General features: G+C 43.7%; 1 protein-coding gene across 13 annotated transcripts in view; it reads right to left on the reverse strand.

Annotated features, from left to right (window-relative positions):
- Nucleotides 1-671: 671 nt before the first annotated feature.
- Nucleotides 672-20368, reverse strand: part of LOC139571256 (ribosome-binding protein 1-like) — a 59981-nt gene continuing 40284 nt past the window's right edge. For 2 of the 13 annotated variants that reach the window (XM_071393939.1, XM_071393938.1), the window contains exons 10-28: nucleotides 14492-14609; nucleotides 12310-12491; nucleotides 11756-11890; nucleotides 11171-11208; nucleotides 10960-11041; nucleotides 10808-10845; nucleotides 10518-10590; nucleotides 10234-10276; nucleotides 9872-10017; nucleotides 7854-7943; nucleotides 7261-7353; nucleotides 5893-5964; nucleotides 5632-5712; nucleotides 4878-4961; nucleotides 4478-4570; nucleotides 3192-3239; nucleotides 2913-3011; nucleotides 1928-2074; nucleotides 672-1589 (exon numbers count right to left, since the gene is read on the reverse strand). In XM_071393939.1, the coding sequence (XP_071250040.1) occupies nucleotides 1557-1589; nucleotides 1928-2074; nucleotides 2913-3011; nucleotides 3192-3239; nucleotides 4478-4570; nucleotides 4878-4961; nucleotides 5632-5712; nucleotides 5893-5964; nucleotides 7261-7353; nucleotides 7854-7943; nucleotides 9872-10017; nucleotides 10234-10276; nucleotides 10518-10590; nucleotides 10808-10845; nucleotides 10960-11041; nucleotides 11171-11208; nucleotides 11756-11890; nucleotides 12310-12491; nucleotides 14492-14609 (1695 nt within the window). In that variant the 3' untranslated portion in view covers nucleotides 672-1556. Of the gene's footprint in view, nucleotides 1590-1927; nucleotides 2075-2912; nucleotides 3012-3191; nucleotides 3240-4477; nucleotides 4571-4877; nucleotides 4962-5599; nucleotides 5713-5892; nucleotides 5965-7260; nucleotides 7354-7853; nucleotides 7944-9871; nucleotides 10018-10233; nucleotides 10277-10517; nucleotides 10591-10807; nucleotides 10846-10959; nucleotides 11042-11170; nucleotides 11209-11755; nucleotides 11891-11931; nucleotides 11967-12309; nucleotides 12492-14491; nucleotides 14610-20368 lie in introns of those variants that run through there. The other 11 variants (XM_071393945.1, XM_071393942.1, XM_071393950.1 and 8 more) reach the window with 11 other exon arrangements.

Below are 20368 nucleotides of genomic sequence, written 5' to 3' on the forward strand. Positions count from 1 at the left end.
CTAGGGAAGTCAATGACGGCCTACCACAGCCAAACCCTCCCGAAGCTGGACCAATTGTGCGGCGCCCTATGGGACTCAAGATCACAGCTGGTTGTGATACAGTTCGGGATCGAACCAGGTTCTGTAGTGACGCCTCTAGCACTGAGATGCAGTGCCTTAGACCGCTGTGCCACTCAGGAGCCCAAAACGCGGCATTTTAGTTTGTGTAATAGGATTCCACCTTGTTCCTATATCGTCCTTGCTTGTTTGATGGCTCTGCAGAGGTTGTAGAGGGATGTATTGTACTTGTTTGTGTCCATTGCTGTAGCTTCGGGGTTGGCTGCAATACATAGCCCTGTGTGCACTAGCCCTGTCCTTTATTTTAGCTCCAACCTCGGTGTTAATCCCGGTCTTTTGATCGAGGAAGCAGCGAGCATTCACTGTGATGGAGGTGGTTAGCTCGTCGATGCTATCGGCGGAGTCCCGGAACATATACCTGTCAGTGCTAGCAAAGTCCTGTAGCATAGCCTCTGTGTGGCCGTTATGTGGCAATTTATCCAAATTAGCTGGATGTTTATCAATAGTAGCTGGCTAATGTAACAATCCTGCTTTCTGGAACAGCCACAAGGTTTCTTTCATCAATCCTTTGTTTAAATGTCAACAACAGGTTCAAGCAGGACCGAGTCATTACACATAGCTACATTGTAGTTTATTCTTCATCAAAGTCATTAATGCGTGTTGGCAGCCAGCTACTGCAGGAGGCACTCACTGTATTGCATTCGCCCATCCATTGTGTGTACCATAAAATCTACCCACCATTCAACCAACCTCTTAGAAAAGACACACAAAAGGTGTGTCCGAAAGTGGCACCATATTTATTCCCTATATAGTTCACCAAGGGCCCATTGCGTTTCGTCGAGGGCCGTGATCAAAAGTAATGTGCTATATAGGGAATAGGGTGCCATTTTGGATACAACAAAATGGCACAATACAGACAACAAGATACAGACAAAAAGTGCGTTAACGCACAATTGTTTTCCCTTTTAACACTGGACTCTGGTTGGGGGGGGGGGGGGGGGGGGGTCATTGTGAATATAAGGCAGAGCAGGTAATAGGTTAACTCTGGTCCAGGGCGTTAATCGATAGCGATACAGGGCGTAGTGGAGGAACGTGCACTAATGCCCTGGACCAAAGCTAGTATTAGGTGTAACTTCTGACATAGCCAGAATCATTGATGGAATGGAGGTTTTTCTTCAACAAAGTTTTGTTTGCAGCATAGTCTTTTTTCCCTCATCATAGATCATACAATGAAATGTTCATAGCAATAGCTAAACATTTTGGTCCGGTTTCACAGACTTGATTAAGCCTAGTCCTGGACTAAAAAGTTATTTTAAATTGAGATTCTCCATTGAGCATGCATCTGTGTCTGGGAAACTGGTCCTTTGATTCTTACAGGAGTTGCCGAAATCAACTACTACAGTACAAAGAAATAAGAATAGTTTTGGAATGCATAACTATGGTAATAGGAATCATATGAAGGCCTTTTTGGAATGTTTTAATGTCTTGTCTTCAGTCTCTTAAACAGATGTTCCTTCCTTCAGCACTGTACTCTGAAAGTCAGACACAAAAATACAAATTTACAACCACACCCAAACAATACATACATGAATCAAAACAATCATTGATGGACATTACAAAAAAATATAGAAAAGACATGACCTAACCACACCCATGCAGCAGTTCAAAACAGTATTACTGTAGTCATTCAGGCTAAGTGTACAATAATAATAATATATATTTGACTCTGTATTCCACTAAGCAGACGCAGATATCCAAAACAAGTGTCAGTACAGAGAGTGCATACATTTTTAGTTTGGGTATGTGATCCCTGCGGGAATTGAATCCACATCCTTAGCATAATAAATGAGTAATAGATTGTAATAGCCACCTTGGTCTCATCAGAGTGGTCCTGTAGTGTGCAGTGTTTGTTCCTCTCTTTGGCGAGCTGCTCCTGAGTGGACTTTAAGAGCTGCTGGAGTTTGGTGGCTGCTTGGCCAAGATCTTTGATTAGTTTTCTCTCTTTCTGCAGGTGCACCTGAGGAGAAAAGAAGAGGGACAGAAGGTGATCCTTCGGACCTCACACAACCTCCATCGGCTTCAGTACTGACCAGGGCATGTATTCATAAAGCGTCTCAGAGTAGGAGTGCTGATCTAGGATCCGTTTTTCCTTTTAGACTATAGTGAATGGACAGGGGTGACCCATAGAGATGTATAACGATCGCAACATTGAATAGGCTACTGTATATCCCATTATAGCATCTGTGACAGCATGGGTAGCGCTATTCAGGCTCCATTTTGAATTAGTCAATTTGTTCTACTACTTCTATGAGCTGGTAAACTAACTTTAAGGGAGCATACTGCCACCTGGAGTGTGTTGTTTGAACAGGTATAAACCCAAGGTTGGTGATTTATTGCCACCTACAGGTATGGAATGTTAGCTCAAGAGTATGATTCATTGGCTGATTCCTCCTGATGACCTGGATGGAATCATGTGATCCTTCCTTGACCCATAATAAGTCCCACCCAGTTGACTACTTTAAAATTATAAAAGTCCTCAATGGCGGTGACCATGCTAAAACAGGCATTTGGGCACTAGAGTCCTCACCCCAGAGATAATTATAAATCCTAGATCAGAACTCCTATTCAGAGACACTTGATGAATACTGGCCCTGGTCCACATTTAGTAGGCAAACGTTGTCCAATGTTGCAGGGTTAGGGTTAGAAATGTAATGAATAGAGCCAACATGATTACTATTTTTATCCTACACGTCAGAGGCATGTTTGTTCTACATAACATATTTCTATCTGAAAGTTCCACAGCATTGTGTCCTAATGAACACAGCCAAGGGTCATGTTCAGCGCTATGTGGGTACCTTTAGCTGGGCTACGTCCTCTGTGTCGGCCTGTGGGGAGTCTCCTGCCTCTTTCAGCAGGTCCAGCTGAGCCTGGAGCTCTGCAACCGTCTTCTGAGCCTGGGGGTGGGGGGGGAAATCAAGACAAAACAGTCAGTCAGAGAAACAGTCAAACATACAGTCGATCCAACAAATCGCTGTGTCTAACTAAGCAATTTTGTTGTTAGCCAATGTCAAACTTGCTAGCAAGAGCTACCCTCTTCCGATTGGTATGTAGTGAGGGGTGGGAGAGTTTAGTACCTGTTCAAACTCCTCTGTGGTCTGATTCAACTGGGACTGGACCTTGAGCTGCAGAAAATATAGTATAAGAAGATGAATATCTGTACAGACGCTAGAGATGTTGTGTGTTCCTCCTTGCTACAGACAAAAATAGATAAAAGCATGTAAAAGCACTATAACATGTTGTGACTTGCACACCCACACACCACCCTGTGTCATGTTAGTGCCCACTTCACTCCACACCAGGCAAGACGCAGCGTCATGTCCAAAACAAACAGTGTGGTTCTTCAGTGAAAAATCTAAAATCAGTGGGAAACTGAACCCAATGAGTGAGTGATCATGCTAAGATGAGAGTGATAGAAGCCATGGTTAGAGTTAGCTGCAGCTGGTAGTCAACACACACTGGCTGGTTAAACACACACCATGGTTAGAGTTAGCTGCAGCTGGTAGTCAACACACACTGGCTGGTTTAACACACACCATGGTTAGAGTTAGCTGCAGCTGGTAGTCAACACACACTGGCTGGTTAAACACACACCATGGTTAGAGTTAGCTGCAGCTGGTAGTCAACACACACTGGCTGGTTTAACACACACCATGGTTAGAGTTAGCTGCAGCTGGTAGTCAACACACACTGGCTGGTTAAACACACACCATGGTTAGAGTTAGCTGCAGCTGGTAGTCAACACACACTGGCTGGTTTAACACACACCATGGTTAGAGTTAGCTGCAGCTGGTAGTCAACACACACTGGCTGGTTAAACACACCATGGTTAGCAGCTGCTGTATATGGAGAGGACTGGACAGACTAGACAAACAGTCTGTTTCAGAGGAAGCAACATTCTGGAGCTAGTGATGATCCACGTCTGAAGCACAGGCATACCAGATTGCCCTTCTGTTTCTTTTATTGCTGTAATGTTTTTATCAATCAAAATGTGTCAGTAAAAGAACAGGGGACTTTTCTACTGTGATCCGATGGATCCCAACTCCACAGATACATGGTTTAACAGCAGGAGAGATACTCATTTAGAATTTAGTCCATATAAATAAAATCTAGTCATTTTATTTATGAGTTAGTCCCTATTTATGACATGCCAAGATGGCTGCCGTTACTATAACATTTTAAAAACTCTGGCAGCTGTCTATGGTCATGACATCAGCCAGTAGTATTTGTATATCTCTCTATTCCCTGGTTATGGTAACCATTGCTGTCCAGTGACCAGTTTCCAGAAAGTCTAGTACCCCCCAGTAAAACAGACAAGCAGTGAAGGGTGCCCCATGACCTATAACCTCCGGTGCACTCTGACCTCAGGCTCTGATTGGCTGTTCTGTGCCCTGGTTTCAGGGACTGCCTCCTGCCTCTGAGCACACATCATCGCCTCGCTCAGCTGACCTCTGACCTGGATAAGGAAGCTCCAAGGGTTAGGGACAAGAGGGGAGGGGGAGAATTGTGATACATACTAAGTAGACCTCAATAGGCAGCCCACTGCGTTTCCTATCAGGATCACAGGGGCGCGTACACACAGTCTTGTTTAACTAACCTTGTGGGGATTGATTCCCATTCCCTATTTTCCCTAGTCCCAAAACCTAACCTTAAACCCCTAACCATAACCCCCTAACCTTTTTTCTTGTGGGGACTAACAAAATGTCCCCAGGTGGTCACATTTTTGTTTGTTTACTATTCTAGTGGGGACTTCTTTCTCCTACCGTAGCCAGCTCTTCCTTGTGCATCTGGGCTTCCGTATGGGCTGACTCCAGCGGACTCTGAGACTCTGACAGTAGCTGCTTCAACTGGAGAAAACAGACCAGAACAATTTTACTTAATCTTTATTTGACAGGGAGTCATATTGAGACCAAGGTCTCTTTTGCAAATGAGCCCTGCAATTACAAAGATACAATTAGGAAATGCAAAAAAGGAATAGAAAACCCAATCATTCTTCAGTAAATATATCCTCAATCAGCAGTGTGAATTGCCCTAGAGGAACCAAATAAGAGTCTCAGCAATGTACTAGATTATTTGGTCAGCCATGTGATTTAGTGAGACAAGAGCACAAACCAGCTGGTGATATGGGATGATGATGTCTTTACTAGTCAGTGTAATCAATCCCCTGTGTCTGGATGGTCTCTGACTGTTTCTACTACATGAATGCTGGTGTGTATAGCTAGTGTACCTATGGTGTACTGTATGGATGTAGATGTGTATAGCTAGTGTACCTATGGTGTACTGTATGGATGTAGATGTGTATAGCTAGTGTACCTATGGTGTACTGTATGGATGTAGATGTGTATAGCTAGTGTACCTATGGTGTACTGTATGGATGTAGATGTGTATAGCTAGTGTACCTATGGTGTACTGTATGGATGTAGATGTGTATAGCTAGTGTACCTATGGTGTACTGTATGGATGTAGATGTGTATAGCTAGTGTACCTATGGTGTACTGTATGGATGTAGATGTGTACCGGTGCCATTTCCTCCTCTGTCGGGGCGGTCTCGGACTGTTTCTCCAACTGGGCTTCCAACAGCATCAACTGCTCCTTCATCTGGAGGGAGAGGAGGGTAAGGAGTCCATTACTTAAGTACAATTCAGTACAGACAGTACCAGTCCAGCACTACACACCTACTGGACTGTAGTTGAAATCAGCCTGATATTATGATCAACCCCATTCAGGTGGAAATTAATGAACAGATTATTTTATAAAATGTCGATATATTTATTATACCTGTTCTATGCTTTGGTTCTCTGCCTTCAAGCTCTCTGCAGTCTCCTTCAGAGTGTGCACTTGTTCCAGGGCCTAGTGTGAGTAGAGTGGGTGTGGTTTAGAACATGGCAGTGTTTCCCCAATAATCATTGAGCAGTGGCGGGGTGCTTTTTAAAAATACATTTGTGGTAATTTTCGGAATGTAAATGTTTTCAGTGTAAACTTAAACGACTATGTAGAGAATATATTTCTACATACTTTATATCTGGCTTTGGTATATAGAGCTATATACACTGCTCAAAAAAATAAAGGGAACACTTAAACAACACAATGTAACTCCAAGTCAATCACACTTCTGTGAAATCAAACTGTCCACTTAGGAAGCAACACTGATTGACAATACATTTCACATGCTGTTGTGCAAATGGAATAGACAAAAGTTGGAAATTATAGGCAATTAGCAAGACACCCCCAATAAAGGAGTGGTTCTGCAGGTGGTGACCACAGACCACTTCTCAGTTCCTATGCTTCCTGGCTGATGTTTTGGTCACTTTTGATCCTGCTGCTGGGTTGTTGCCCTCCTACGGCCTCCTCCACGTCTCCTGATGTACTGGCCTGTCTCCTGGTAGCGCCTCCATGCTCTGGACACTACACTGACAGAAACAGCAAACCTTCTTGCCACAGCTCGCATTGATGTGCCATCCTGGATGAGCTGCACTACCTGAGCCACTTGTGTGGGTTGTAGACTCCGTCTCATGCTACCACTAGAGTGAAAGCACCGCCAGCATTCAAAAGTGACCAAAACATCAGCCAGGAAGCATAGGAACTGAGAAGTGGTCTGTGGTCACCACCTGCAGAACCACTCCTTTATTTGGGTTGTCTTGCTAATTGCCTATAATTTCCACCTTTTGTCTATTCCATTTGCACAACAGCATGTGAAATTTATTGTCAATCAGTGTTGCTTCCTAAGTGGACAGTTTGATTTCACAGAAGTGTGATTGACTTGGAGTTACATTGTGTTGTTTAAGTGTTCCCTTTATTTTTTGAGCAGTGTATTTTTAAATAAGATCATCTTTGAGAAGTAACAATCACCAATAAAAACTAGACAGTCAGAGAGAATCTAAAATCCCAAATATGTCCTGGCATGGGGCCCCCATTGATTGTGTCATAATGTTTGAGTCACTCAGATAACATATGAACACAGAATAAGCAATGGCAAAATGTGAAGAATTTCAGGAAATTTGCTTTAAAATAGCAACATTTTGTCTCTTTGGCCAAGAAAAGGGCCTTTAAAATGTTGGGTCGGAGACTGCAACATTGGCCCCGCCCACTAATACACTGCAGGGCCAATATTACAGTTGGAGAGGAGAGAAAACACTGCTTCTTCACCTTCTTCAATTGGTCCTCAGAGTCAGCAATCTTGGATTTCCACACCAGCTCCTCCTCTTCAACACTCTTCTGAAGGCACTTCAGCATTCCTTCCTGTGTAGAGACAGATACATGATTGTGTGAGTATTTCTTTTTTTTTCTTTTTTGCAGGATGAAATCATGTAGACCACAACTCGCTCTCTCGCGCACTCACACACTTGTATTTTTATGCAAGAGAAGGTTTTGCTTGAGGTCAAATTTCACATCTTTATAGATGCAGGTTTTGGGTGATAAATTCAGTAGATCTATCCCCCATTTACACCTGTCTCTCACTCACACAAACATGTAATTGTCTTATGTTGTAGGCCCATTTTTAAGTTAATCTAGAGCAGGGGTATTCAAATCTTACACTACGAGGTCCAAAGTACTGCTGGTTTTCTGTTCTACCAAAATTAATTGCACCCACCTGGTGTCCCAATTAAATCAGTCCCTAATTAGAGGGAATAATGAAAAAAGCAGTGGAACTGGTTTCAAGATGCAGATTTTAATTTGAGGGATCTAGATATGCCGATGTGTAAACCAACTGGGCGTGTTGTGTTGTTGTAGGTACTCACTGTTTCAGCCAGGACCGTTCTGTACTGGTCACACTCTGCCTGCAGTGTCCCGTGGCTGTCCTCTGCTTCCTTAAGTTTCTCCAACAGCTCCTGGAATCAAAACACCAGTCAGTCAGAACAAATGAGAAAACATTCATGTCCATTACATTTTCTACAAATGTGATATTTTTCTGTGGCGCTCTGGCTTACAGGTAAAAGCAGACAAACGATATATAGTACCAGTCAAAGCTGACACACCTACTCATTCCAGGTTTTTCCCTTTATTTTTTAAACTATTTTCTACATTGTAGAATAATAGTGAAGACATCAAAACTATCAAATAACACATATGGAATAATGTGGTAACCAAAAAAGTGTTAAACAAATCTAAATATATTTTATATGGGAGATTCTTAAAAGTAGCCACCCGTTGCCTTGATGACAGCTTTGCACACTCTTGGCATTATCTCAACCAGCTTCATGAGGTAGTCACCTGGAATGTATTTCAATTAACAGGTGTGCCTTGTTAAAAGTTAATTTGTGTAATTTAATGCGTTTGTGCCAATCAGTTGTATTGTGACAAGGTAGGGGTGGTATACAGAAGATAGCCCTATTAGGTAAAAAACCAAGTCCATATTATGGCAAGAACAGTTCAAATAAGCAAAGAGAAATGACAGTCCATCTTTACTTTAAGACATGAAGGTCAGTCAATTCAGAAAATGTCAAGAACTTTGAAAGTTTCTTCAAGTGCAGTCGCAAAAACCATCAAAGCACTATGATGAAACTTGCTCTCATGAGGACTGCCACAGGAAAGGAAGACCCAGAGTTACCTCTGCTGCAGAGGATAAGTTCATTAGAGTTACCAGCCTCAGAAATTGCAGCCCAAATAAATGCTTCACAGAGTTCAAGTAACAGACATCTCAACATCTACTGTTCAGAGGAGACTGCGTGAATCAGGCCTTCATGGTCGAATTGCTGCAAAGAAACCACTACTAAAGGACACCAATAAGAAGAAGAGACTTGCTTGGGCCAAGAAACACGAGCAATGGACATTAGACCGGTGACATTAGATCTGATGAGTCCAAATTTGCGATTTTTGGTTCCAACTGCCGTGTCTTTTTTAGATGCAGAGTAGGTGAATGGATGATCTCCACATGTGTGGTTCCCACCGTGAAGAATAGAGGTGGTGGCGTGATGGTGCTTTGCTGGTGACACCACCTGTGATGCATTTAGAATTTAAGGCACACTTAACCAGCATTGCTACCTCAGCATTCTGCAGCGATACGCCATCCAATCTGGTTTGCGCTTAGTGGGACTATCATTTGTTTTTCAACAGGACAATGACCCAACACACATCCCGGCTGTGTAAGGGATATTTGACCAAGAAGGAAAGTGATGGAGTGCTGCATCAGATGACCTGGCCTCCACAATCACCCAACCTCACCCCAATTGAGATGGTTTGGGATGAGTTGGACCGCAGAGTGAAGGAAAAGCAGCCAACAAGTGCTCAGCATATGTGGGAACTCCTTCAAGACTGTTGGAAAAGCATTCCAGGTGAAGCTGGTTGAAAGAATACCAAGAGTGTGCAAAGCTGTCATCAAGGCAAAGGGTGGCTACTTTGATTTGGTTAACACTTTTTTGGTTACTACATGATTCCATATGTGTTATTTCATAGTTTTGATGTCTTCACTATTATTCTACAATGTAGAAAATAGTAAAAATAAAGAAAACCCCTTGAATGAGTAGGTGTGTCCAAACTTTTGACTGGTACTGTATATGAAGCATTATATATAGTGTACATAATATACAGACTACATAACCAGGAATATATTCGGCAGCCAATCTTTGTCAAATATCGCATATAGAACTGCCGTGAATAGAGCAGACGTGATTCCTTATTCTACATGTCAGAGAGGCACGTTTGTTCGACAAGGCCTATTTCTATCTAAATGTTTCATAAACGGGCCCCATGACTTCTGTCAGACCAGACCAATCAAGTTATGATCATGGCTCAGTCAGATTTGTACATCATGTCTTACCGGCAGCTCTGTGCTAGGCTCTGATTCCTGGCTCTGCTGGACCTGAGCAAGGGTCTCCTGTACCTTCTGCGATTGGTCCCTGGCTTCCCTTAGCTCCACCTGTAGTGATGCCATCATAGCGTCCCTCTCTGCCAGACTAATAAACAACCAGATGGCCAGAAACACAGTTTACTTTAGTATCCTTTTTATATAGAAGAGCCAAAAGCAAATATTCCATATAGCTTTTAATCAACAGTTGTATTGTTTTACTGTAAAATGTGTTGCGATTTTTAAAGACACTTTAAATACAGTTTGATTTGATATTCCACAAGACAAAAACAAAGTTAAAATCAATGGGTTAAGTGATGAACAATGCTTTTTGTACCTGGTTTGTAGCGCCGCCAGTTCTGCGGTGTTGTCGGACTGCTGAAACATAAAGCAGGAATTCAGATAACTATATCCTACAGTAGTACAGATATCCTACAGTAGTACAGATCAAGTTGATACACAAGAAGGGCAACTATAGCCTGGTCCCAGATCTGTTTGTGAGGTCTTGCCAACTCCTATGGTTGTTGTCATGCCAAACGACCATAGGAGATTGGTAAAACAGCACAAATGGGCCTGGGACCAGACTAGGTTAACTGTAGGAGAGGAATGGCACACTTACAGCAGTGCTGCTCTGGGCCTGCTCTGATGTTTCTTTGAGTTGCTTCACTTCCTGGCTCGTTCTCTCCTTCATTCTGGAATGAAGGAGCACATTGTTAACCAGCATTAGGCAATGGTGTGTTGTAATGAAGTTTTATTGAAACATATATTTTTTTGTTTGTTGTTGATCCAAGTAAGCACAAGGCATATAACTATAATTACTAGAACTAACAGTACCATTCAAGACAATGTTCTGTCCCTTCTAGTAAGTATATTCTTCTGAAACTATGTTTCAATAAAACCATAACTCACCTGTTGAGCAGCTGTTCAGTCTCTCCAGTGACATCAGCCTGACAAAAAAGCAGTCAACTTTGAGAAAACATGTAATGTAATGTCAATATTCATAATGGAAAAGCTGTCGTGTAAATATAGAAATGTACCGCTTTTAGCTCAAAGAAACTTACGGGAGAGTTTTTAAGTTGCTCCATCTCTTCTTTAAGCTGCTTCAGTTCTTCCTGAAGTGATGCCACCAGGCTTGCTTCCTCACTGAAATGAAGAGAGATGCATATGAGGATGTTCAGGTACATAATAGCAGAATTGAACAAAGTTGGTGACAGTTTCAGCTTCAAATGGGTGATTTAAACTGAAATAGCAGTGGACTTCCTCCAGACATACCTGTTAGGTGCCCGCTCTCTCTCAGCTGTAGCGACTGCCTGCCGGGACAGAGTAAGAAGAAGATAATGAAAGATAAAGACAACATTATGGTTCTCAATACCCCCCTTTGGAAACCAAATGTCTCTTCCCAATGGATACAATTCTGCCTAGAAATGTCCAAATACATTCAGTAAATATAAATAACTCATTCAGCTAGGAAATCAAGAGACAACTAACTGATTCAGCTAGGAAATCAAGAGACAACTAACTGATTCAGCTAGGAAATCAAGAGACAACTGACTGATTCAGCTAGGAAATCAAGAGACAACTAACTGATTCAGCTAGGAAATCAAGAGACAACTAACTGATTCAGCTAGGAAATCAATCAAATAAATGTATTTATAAAGCCCTGTACAGAAACCCAGCCTAAAACCGCAAGCAATGCAGGATGTAGAAGCATGGTGTCTAGGAAAAACTCCCTAGAAAGGCCAGAACCTAGGAAGAAACCAAGAGAGGAAATCAATAGAGAAATAACAGATTCAGTTAACCAAAGTGCATGGCCATCCAACTAGCTAGCACAATGAAAACAGAAGAGAGACTACTTACAGAACTTACAGTAGCCTCCTGTTTCATTTCTTGGAGCTGCTTCAGCTTCTGTTGGAGTGATGCCAACTGACTGTCTCTGTCCTGAAGACTGGAAGATAAATGATTGGTGTTGTTGAGAAAAGACCAACTCCACATCTATAAAGAGAATTATGAGGGACAGATTATCAAAACCATACCTGCTCTTTAGCTGTTCCAACTCAGTGGAGTTACCCTGTAAAACATAAATAAACATGAATTCAGAAGTGGACCCCCAAAAAACGTTGATAGCATGGTTTTCACCACCACATCACCTCCGGACAAGCCATTGCTCATTAGCACCAGAGAGGTTTGAAACAGACACTCAATTTGTGATTACCTCCTGCAAATACTTTGTGAACAAATTTGCCATTGACAGTGCTCTGAATCTTCATCATGGGTGTTTACAGAAAGTCATCGCATTTTGAGTCTCTCAGTTAACAACCTCTGGCACTAGTAAGCACTGGCTCACGCAGAGTGTGCAAGTGCTGGTTGGGAGCAGTCTAGGCGCTTACCCTAATCCTAATCTGATAACTCACCTCCGTGTCCTCGTCCACGTCTCTGTTGTGGCTGGCCTCCAGCAGTACGTTGATGGATTCTACCTGATCCTCCAGTTGTCCCTTCTCCAGCTCGGTCTGCTCCAGCTGGGCTGTTAGGGCCTCCACCTGGGCACTACGCTCTTTCAGATCAGCCTCTATCCTGCCCACATGGACCTGAATGTCTGGAGGGATGGCAGACAACACTCACTTATAAACTATATATTTATAGAGCACCAGCTGTTCTGGACGACTGTGATCACGCTCTCTGTAGCCGATGTGAGCAAGACCTTTAAACAGGTCAACATTCAAAGCCGCGGGGCCAGACGGATTACCAGGATGTGTACTCAAAGCATGCGCAGACCAACTATCAAGTGTCTTCACTGACATTTTCAACCTCTCCCTGACCGAGTCTGTAATACCTACATGTTTTAAACAGACCACCATAGTCCCTGTGCCCAAGAAAGCGAAGGTAACCTGCCTAAATGATTACTGCCCCGTAGCACTCACGTCGGTAGCCATGAAAGGCTCACGTCAACACCTTCATGCCGAAAACACAAGATTCACAGATGACACAATTGCACTCCACACTGCCCTTTCCCACCTAGACAAAAGGAACACCTATGTGAGAATGCTGTTCATTGACTACAGCTCAGCGTTCAACACCATAGTGCCCACAAAGCTCAACACTAAGCTAAGAAACATGGGACTAAACACCTCCCTCTGCAACTGGATCCTGGACTTCCTGACGGACAGACCCCAGGTGGTGAGGGTAGTAGGCAACAACACATCTGCCACGCTGATCCTCAACACTGGGGCCCCTCAGGGGTGTGTGCTTAGTCCCCTTCTGTCCTCCCTGTTCACCCACGACTGCGTGGCCAAGCATGACTCCAACACCATCATTAAGTTTGCTGACAACAGTGGTAGGCCTGATCACCGACAACGATGAGACAGCCTATAGGGAGGAGGTCAGAGACTTGGCAGTATGGTTGCCAGGACAACAACCTCTCCCTCAATGTGAGCAAGACAAAAGGAGCTGATCGTGGACTACAGGAAAAGGCGGGCCGAACAGGCCCCCATTAACATCGACGATGCTATAGTAGAGCGGGTCGAGAGTTAAGTTCCTTGGTGTTCACATCACCTACGAACGATCATGGTCCAAACACACCAAGACAGTCGTGAACAGGGAACAACAAAACCTTTTCCCCCTCAGGAGACTGAAAAGATTTGGCATGGGCCCCAGATCCTCAAACTTCTACAGCTGCACCATCGAGAGCATCCTGACCGGTTGCGTCACTGCCTGGTATGGCAACTGCTCGGCATCTGACCTTAAGGCGCTACAGAGGGTAGTGTGTACGACCCAGTACATCACTGGGGCCAAGCTTCCTGACACCCAGGACCTATATGCACTAGGCAGTGTCAGAGGAAGGCCCAAAAAATTGTCAAAGACTCCAGTCGCCCAAGTCATAGACTGTTCTCTCTGCTACCGCACGGCAAGCAGTACCAGAGCATCAAGTCTAGGATCAAAAGGCTCCTTAACAGCTTCTACCCCCAAGCCATAAGACTGCTGAACAACTAATCAAATGGCCACCCGGACTATTTACATTGACTGACGCCCCCCTTTGTTTTTACACTGCTGCTACACGCTGTTTATTATCTATGCATAGTCGATTTACAAATGACCTATACTAACCTGTGCCCCCGCACATTGACTATGTACCGGTACCCCCTGTATATAGCCTCGTTATTGTTATGTAATTTTCTTGTGCTACTATAAGATTGTATATATATTTTTTTTAATAATAATCACTTTATTTAGTAAATATTTTAACTCTATTTCTTGAACTGCATTGTTGGTTAAGGGCTTGTAAGTAAGCATTTCACGGTAAGGTCTACTACACCTGTTGTATTCGGCGCATGTGACAAATAAAATTTGATTAACGCTGTTCAATCAATAGATCTTATTCACTGCAATTTTGAAGAATAAAATACAATTGGTTAAGGTTGGCAGTCAAATAACGTGACTATAGCTAATCCGATTTCTTCTTTTGGTCGTTTTATTAAATCTGACTGTTCAATTTAATGATCAAATTTGAGGAAAGTTTCAATTGAGCATTTTCGCTTCATACTCCGTTAGTCCACTGGAATTCGAACAAACATGGCCGAAACGTGAATAATGTCTTACCTGAGAGGGTGGTAGAGTCCTGCTGGGCTTTCTCCAGGGTGCTCTGTGAACTCCTCAACTCCTCACTAATCTCCTCCAGCCTCCTCTGCAGCACCTGCTCACTCTCTACACGGCTGGCCTGAGGTAGAGTTAGACATATTTTAAAATTCTGTCATACTACAGTAAGCATTGTGACCACATGCTCAGGGTAAGATATGACCACAACTAGAATGAGATTGTATTTCTATGATTATAACAGTATGACATTATTCCCAGGGTCTGGCCTGAGGATGAAGGGTGGGGGCGCATTGTATGTTACTAACCACCAGAGGGCAGCAGAGGGCTAAATACAAAACATATCTACATTATTATCCAGCTACAGAGAGTTAGTAATAGGTATACAACTGCTGTGTGTGTGTGTGTGTGTGTGTGTGTGTGTGTGTGTGTGTGTGTGTGTGTGTGTGTGTGTGTGTGTGTGTGTGTGTGTGTGAGAGAGAGAGAGAGAGCAAAAGAGAAAGACTAGAATCTGGGAGGGCTAAGGATAGTGACATGTGTATATTCACTAATGGGCATGTAACATTCTGTTGATAAACCTCGGGACTGATCCAGGAGGACATGATAATTAAATGATTAAATAACATGAACTCTTGACTGCCAGGAAGTAAAACATTGACTCACTCACTTCACACATCCCATAATAGTACACACACACACCTCATAATAGTACACACACCATTCCATTAGGATTTACCGAATGGACTAAACACAGCTGGTGTCTAGTAATGTTTTAAACTTTGCTTGGGCACATAGCACACATTCCATCTGGTGCCTGCCAGCCAGCCAGCCAGCCAATCTGCCAATTAGTCAGCCCTTGAGCCAGCCAACCAGTCAGCAACCAACCTGCCAACCAGCTGGTCATTCAGCCCCATTATTGTGTGGCTGCATTCCAGTTCAACACACAGCTCTATGATGTCAAGGCCATCAGAGACGCGCATTAGACGGGTGGGGTACCAGCTGGTGGCCAAGGCTTTAGAGGGGTGGGGGACCAGCCGGAGGGTAAGGGTTTAGAGGGGTGGGGGACCAGCCGGAGGGTAAGGCTTTAGAGGGGTGGGGGACCAGCCGGTGGGTAAGGGTTTAGAGGGGTGGGGGACCAGCCGGAGGGTAAGGGTTTAGAGGGGTGGGGGACCAGCCGGAGGGTAAGGGTTTAGAGGGGAGGGGGACCAGCCGGTGGGTAAGGGTTTAGAGGGGTGGGGGACCAGCCGGTGGGTAAGGGTTTAGAGGGGAGGGGGACCAGCCGGAGGGTAAGGCTTTAGAGGGGTGGGGGACCAGCCGGTGGGTAAGGGTTTAGAGGGGTGGGGGACCAGCCGGTGGGTAAGGGTTTAGAGGGGTGGGGGACCAGCCGGTGGGTAAGGGTTTAGAGGGGAGGGGGACCAGCCGGAGGGTAAGGGTTTAGAGGGGAGGGGGACCAGCCGGAGGGTAAGGCTTTAGAGGGGTGGGGGACCAGCCGGTGGGTAAGGCTTTAGAGGGGTGGGGGACCAGCCGGAGGGTAAGGGTTTAGAGGGGAGGGGGACCAGCCGGAGGGTAAGGCTTTAGAGGGGTGGGGGACCAGCCGGTGGGTAAGGGTTTAGAGGGGTGGGGGACCAGCCGGTGGGTAAGGCGAAGGCTCACAGCAAACTGGCAGTTCTAGAACTAGGGTGCAGCCTTGCAGTTCAACATACCCTTGGATATATTGGAATTCCTAATTTTACTTGATCACACAACAGACTAGCTAAATCTGGTGCGATACCACTTACAGTATGTAACATTTTCCTACATCACACAACAGACTAGCTAAATCTAGTGCAATACTATGTCATGACTGTCCTGTGAGGATCCGGATGGGTCGGATCAGCTTTGCAGTAGATGACTTCAGCCAGACTGGTGGTTGGTTGACAGTTCACACCCTGTTGTAAATCAGGGATTAGAACGTTCAGCTTTCTCCCTCTCCAAATTCACACAGGAACGTTTCTCGCTGAAACTCTAACACGTTCTAAAGCGAATACTGGAACAATATTTCTAATATAGAACGTGAGGAATGGTCAGAGGTGATCTAAAGAAGAATGTAATGACATCACAAAATGACAAATGTTAAAGGAAATACTGTAACTTGAAAAGTATATACACACTACATGTACGAAGTCTCCATCCTTTACGTTGTGTATGTTTTTGTTAACCTTTTCATACGCGAGTTCCAAATATCTCTAACGGTCGCCCCCAGCGCGAGTTGTTTTATGCACGTGATGTCAGAATGCACTCACTGTTCCAAAATGTGATTATTACGCAACAGGACAGTTAACATGCGCTGCCTGCTAATTATCTATAGGCTGTGTTTCAACTTGTCAAAATTATTTTCTAACAAGTTGTATTTTCTAACAGTTTGAATTGAGGTGTGTTCCGTCTCTTCATTCATTTACATAGAAGTAGCCCTTTTCAGCGGTGTGGACAATTTATGTTTGAGGCTTTACTGAGCCGGACAAAGTTCTCTCTTCAAGGAGAGCCCAAGCATTTTACCAATGTTTGCGCAGATCAAGTATGCAGATATTTGCACAGTCTTGCACGAATTGGAACATTTTCTGGCTGGCAAATAATAACTATGGACACGCGTGCGTTCCCATCAAAGTTCCTTATTTTCTGTATATCGTGTTGTTCTTTCTACTGTATGTATGTATGTATGTATGTATGCATGTATGTATGTATGTACAGTTGAAGTCGGAAGTTTACATACACCTTAGCCAAATAAATTTAAACTCAGTTTTTTACAATTCCTGACATTTAATCCTAGTAAAAATTCCCTGTCTTAGGTCAGTTAGGGTCACCACTTTATTTTAAGAATGTGAAATGTCAGTATAATAGTAGAGATTTCTAATGGGTCAGAAGTTTATACACTCAATTAGTATTTGGTAGCATTGCCTTTAAATTGTTTAACTTGGGTTAAACGTTTTGGGTAGCCTTCCACAAGTTTCCCACAATAAATTGGGTGAATTTTGGCCCATTCCTTCTGACAGAGCTGGTGTAACTGAGTCAGGTTTGTAGGCCTCCTTGCTCGCACACGTTTTTTCAGTTCTGCCAACAAATTTTCTATGGGATTGAAGTCAGGGCTTTGTGATGGCCACTCCAATACCTTGACTTTGTTGTCCTTAAGCCATTTTGCCACAACTTCGGAAGTATGCTTGGGCTCATTGTCCATTTGGAAGACCCATTTGCAACCAAGCTTTAACTTCCTGACTGATGTCTTGAGATGTTGCTTCAATATATCCACATAATTTTCCTACCACATGATGCCATCTATTTTGTGAAGTGCACCAGTCCCTCCTGCAGCAAAGCACCCCCACAACATGATGCTGCCACCCCCAAGCTTCACGGTTGGGATGGTGTTCTTCGGCATGCAAGCTTTCCCTTTTTCTCCAAAAATAACAATTGTCATTATTCTTTAAACATATATATATATATATATTTGTTTATCTTTATTTAACTAGGCAAGTCAGTTAAGAACAAATTCTTATTTTCAATGATGGCCTAGGAACAGTGGGTTAACTGCCTTGTTCAGGGGCAGAATGAAAGCTTTTCACCTTGTCAGCTCGGATATTCGATCTTTCAAACTTTCGGTTACAAGTCCATCGCTCTAACCAGTAGGCTACCTGCCGCCCCATTATGGCCAAACAGTTATATTTTTGTTTCATGAGACCAGAGGACATTTCTCCAAAAAGTACAATCTTTGTCCCCATGTGCAGTTGCAAACCGTAGTTTGGCTTTTTTATGGCGGTTTTGGAGCAGTGGCTTCTTCCTTGCTGAGCGGTGTCGATATAGGACTCGTTTTACTGTGGATACAGATACTTTAGTACCGGTTTCCTCCAGCATCTTCACAAGTTAATTTGCTGTTCTGGGATTGATTTGCACTTTTCGCACAGGAAACAGAACGCGTCTCCTTCCTGAGCGGTATGACGGCTGCGTGGTCCCATGGTGTTTAAACTTGCATGCCATTGTTTGTACAGATGAACGTGGTACCTTCAGGCATTTGGAAATTGCTCCCAAGGATGAACCAGACTTGTGAAGGTCTACAATTATTTTTCTTGGCTGATTTCTTTTGATTTTCCCATGATGTCAAGCAAAGAGGCATTGAGTTTGAAGGTAGGCCTTGAAATACATCCACAGGTACACCTCCAATTGACTCAAATTATGTTAATTAGCCTATCAGAAGCTTCTAAAGCCATGACATCATTTTCTGGAATTTTCCAAGCTGTTTAAAGTCAGTCAACTTTGTGAATGTAAACTTCTGACCCACTGGAATTGTGATACAGTGAATTATAAGTGAAATAATCTGTCTGTAAACAATTGTTGGAAAAATCACTTGTCTCATGCACAATGTAGATGTCCTAACAGACTTGCCAAAACTATAGTTTGTTAACAAGAAATTTGTGGAGTGGTTGAAAAACGAGTTTTAATGACTCCAACCTAAGTGTATGTAAACTTCCGACTTCAATCAAATCAAATTTTATTTGTCACATACGCATGGTTAGCAGATGTTAATGCGAGGTTAGCGAAATGCTTGTGCTTCTAGTTCCGACCATGCAGTAATATCTAACAAGTAATCTAACAATTTCACAACAACTACCTTACAACTACCTTATACACACACACAAGTGTAAAGGAATGAATAAGAATATGTACATAAAAATATATATGGATTGAGAGATGGACGAACGGCATTGGCAAGATGCAGTAGATGGTATAGAGTACAGTATATACTATTGAGATTAATAGTATATATATAAAGTGGCATAGTTTAAAGTGACTAGTGATACATTTTTTACATAAAATTTTCCATTATTAAAGTGGCTAGAGATTGAGTCAGTATGTTGGCAGCAGCCACTCAATGTTAGTGATGGCTGTTTAACAGTCTGATGGCCTTGAGATAGAAGCTGTTTTTTAGTCTCTCGGTCCCAGCTTTGATGCACCTGTACTGACCTCACCTTCTGGATGGTAGCGGGGTGAACAGGCAGTGTCTCAGATGGTGTTGTCCTTGATGATCTTTTTGGCCTTCCTGTGACATCGGGTGGTGTAGGTGTCCTGGAGATCAGGTAGTTTGCCCCCGGTGATGCGTTGTGCAGACCTCACTACCCTCTGGAGAGCCTTACGGTTGTGGGCGGAGCAGTTGCCGTACCAGGCGGTGATACAGCCCGACAGGATGCTCTCGATTGTGCATCTGTAAAAGTTTGTGATTGTTTTTGGTGACAAGCCAAATTTTTTCAGCCTCCTGAAGTTGAAGAGGCGCTATTGACACCAAGCTGTCTGTGTGGGTGGACCATTTCAGTTTGTCCGTGATGTGTACGCTGAGGAACTTAAAACTTTACACCTTCTCCACTACTGTTCCTTTATTTTGTTGACATTGAGCGAGAGGTTATTTTCCTGACACCACACTCCGAGGGCCCTCACCTCCCCCCTGTAGGCCGTCTCGTCGTTGTTGGTAATCAAGCCTACCACTAGTGTCGTCTGCAAACTTGATGATTGAGTTGGAGGCGTGCATGGCCACGCAGTCATGGGTGAACAGGGAGTACAGGAGAACGCACCCTTGTGGGGCCCCAGTGTTGAGGATCAGCGGGGTGAAGATGTTTCCTACCCTCTGACGGGGCGGCCCGTCAGGAAGTCCAGGACCCAGTTGCACAGGGCGGGATCGAGACCCAGGGTCTCGAGATTAATGACGAGTTTGGAGGGTACTATGGTGTTAAATGCTGAGCTGTAGTCGATGAACAGCATTCTTACATAGGTATTCCTCTTGGTATTCCTCTTGTCCAGGTGGGTTAGGGCAGTGTGCAGTGTGATTGCGATTGCGTCGTCTGTGGACCTATTGGAGCGGTAAGC

This window comes from Salvelinus alpinus, chromosome 3 (assembly GCF_045679555.1).
Source record: "Salvelinus alpinus chromosome 3, SLU_Salpinus.1, whole genome shotgun sequence".
In the NCBI taxonomy this organism is placed as follows: Eukaryota; Metazoa; Chordata; class Actinopteri; order Salmoniformes; family Salmonidae; genus Salvelinus; species Salvelinus alpinus.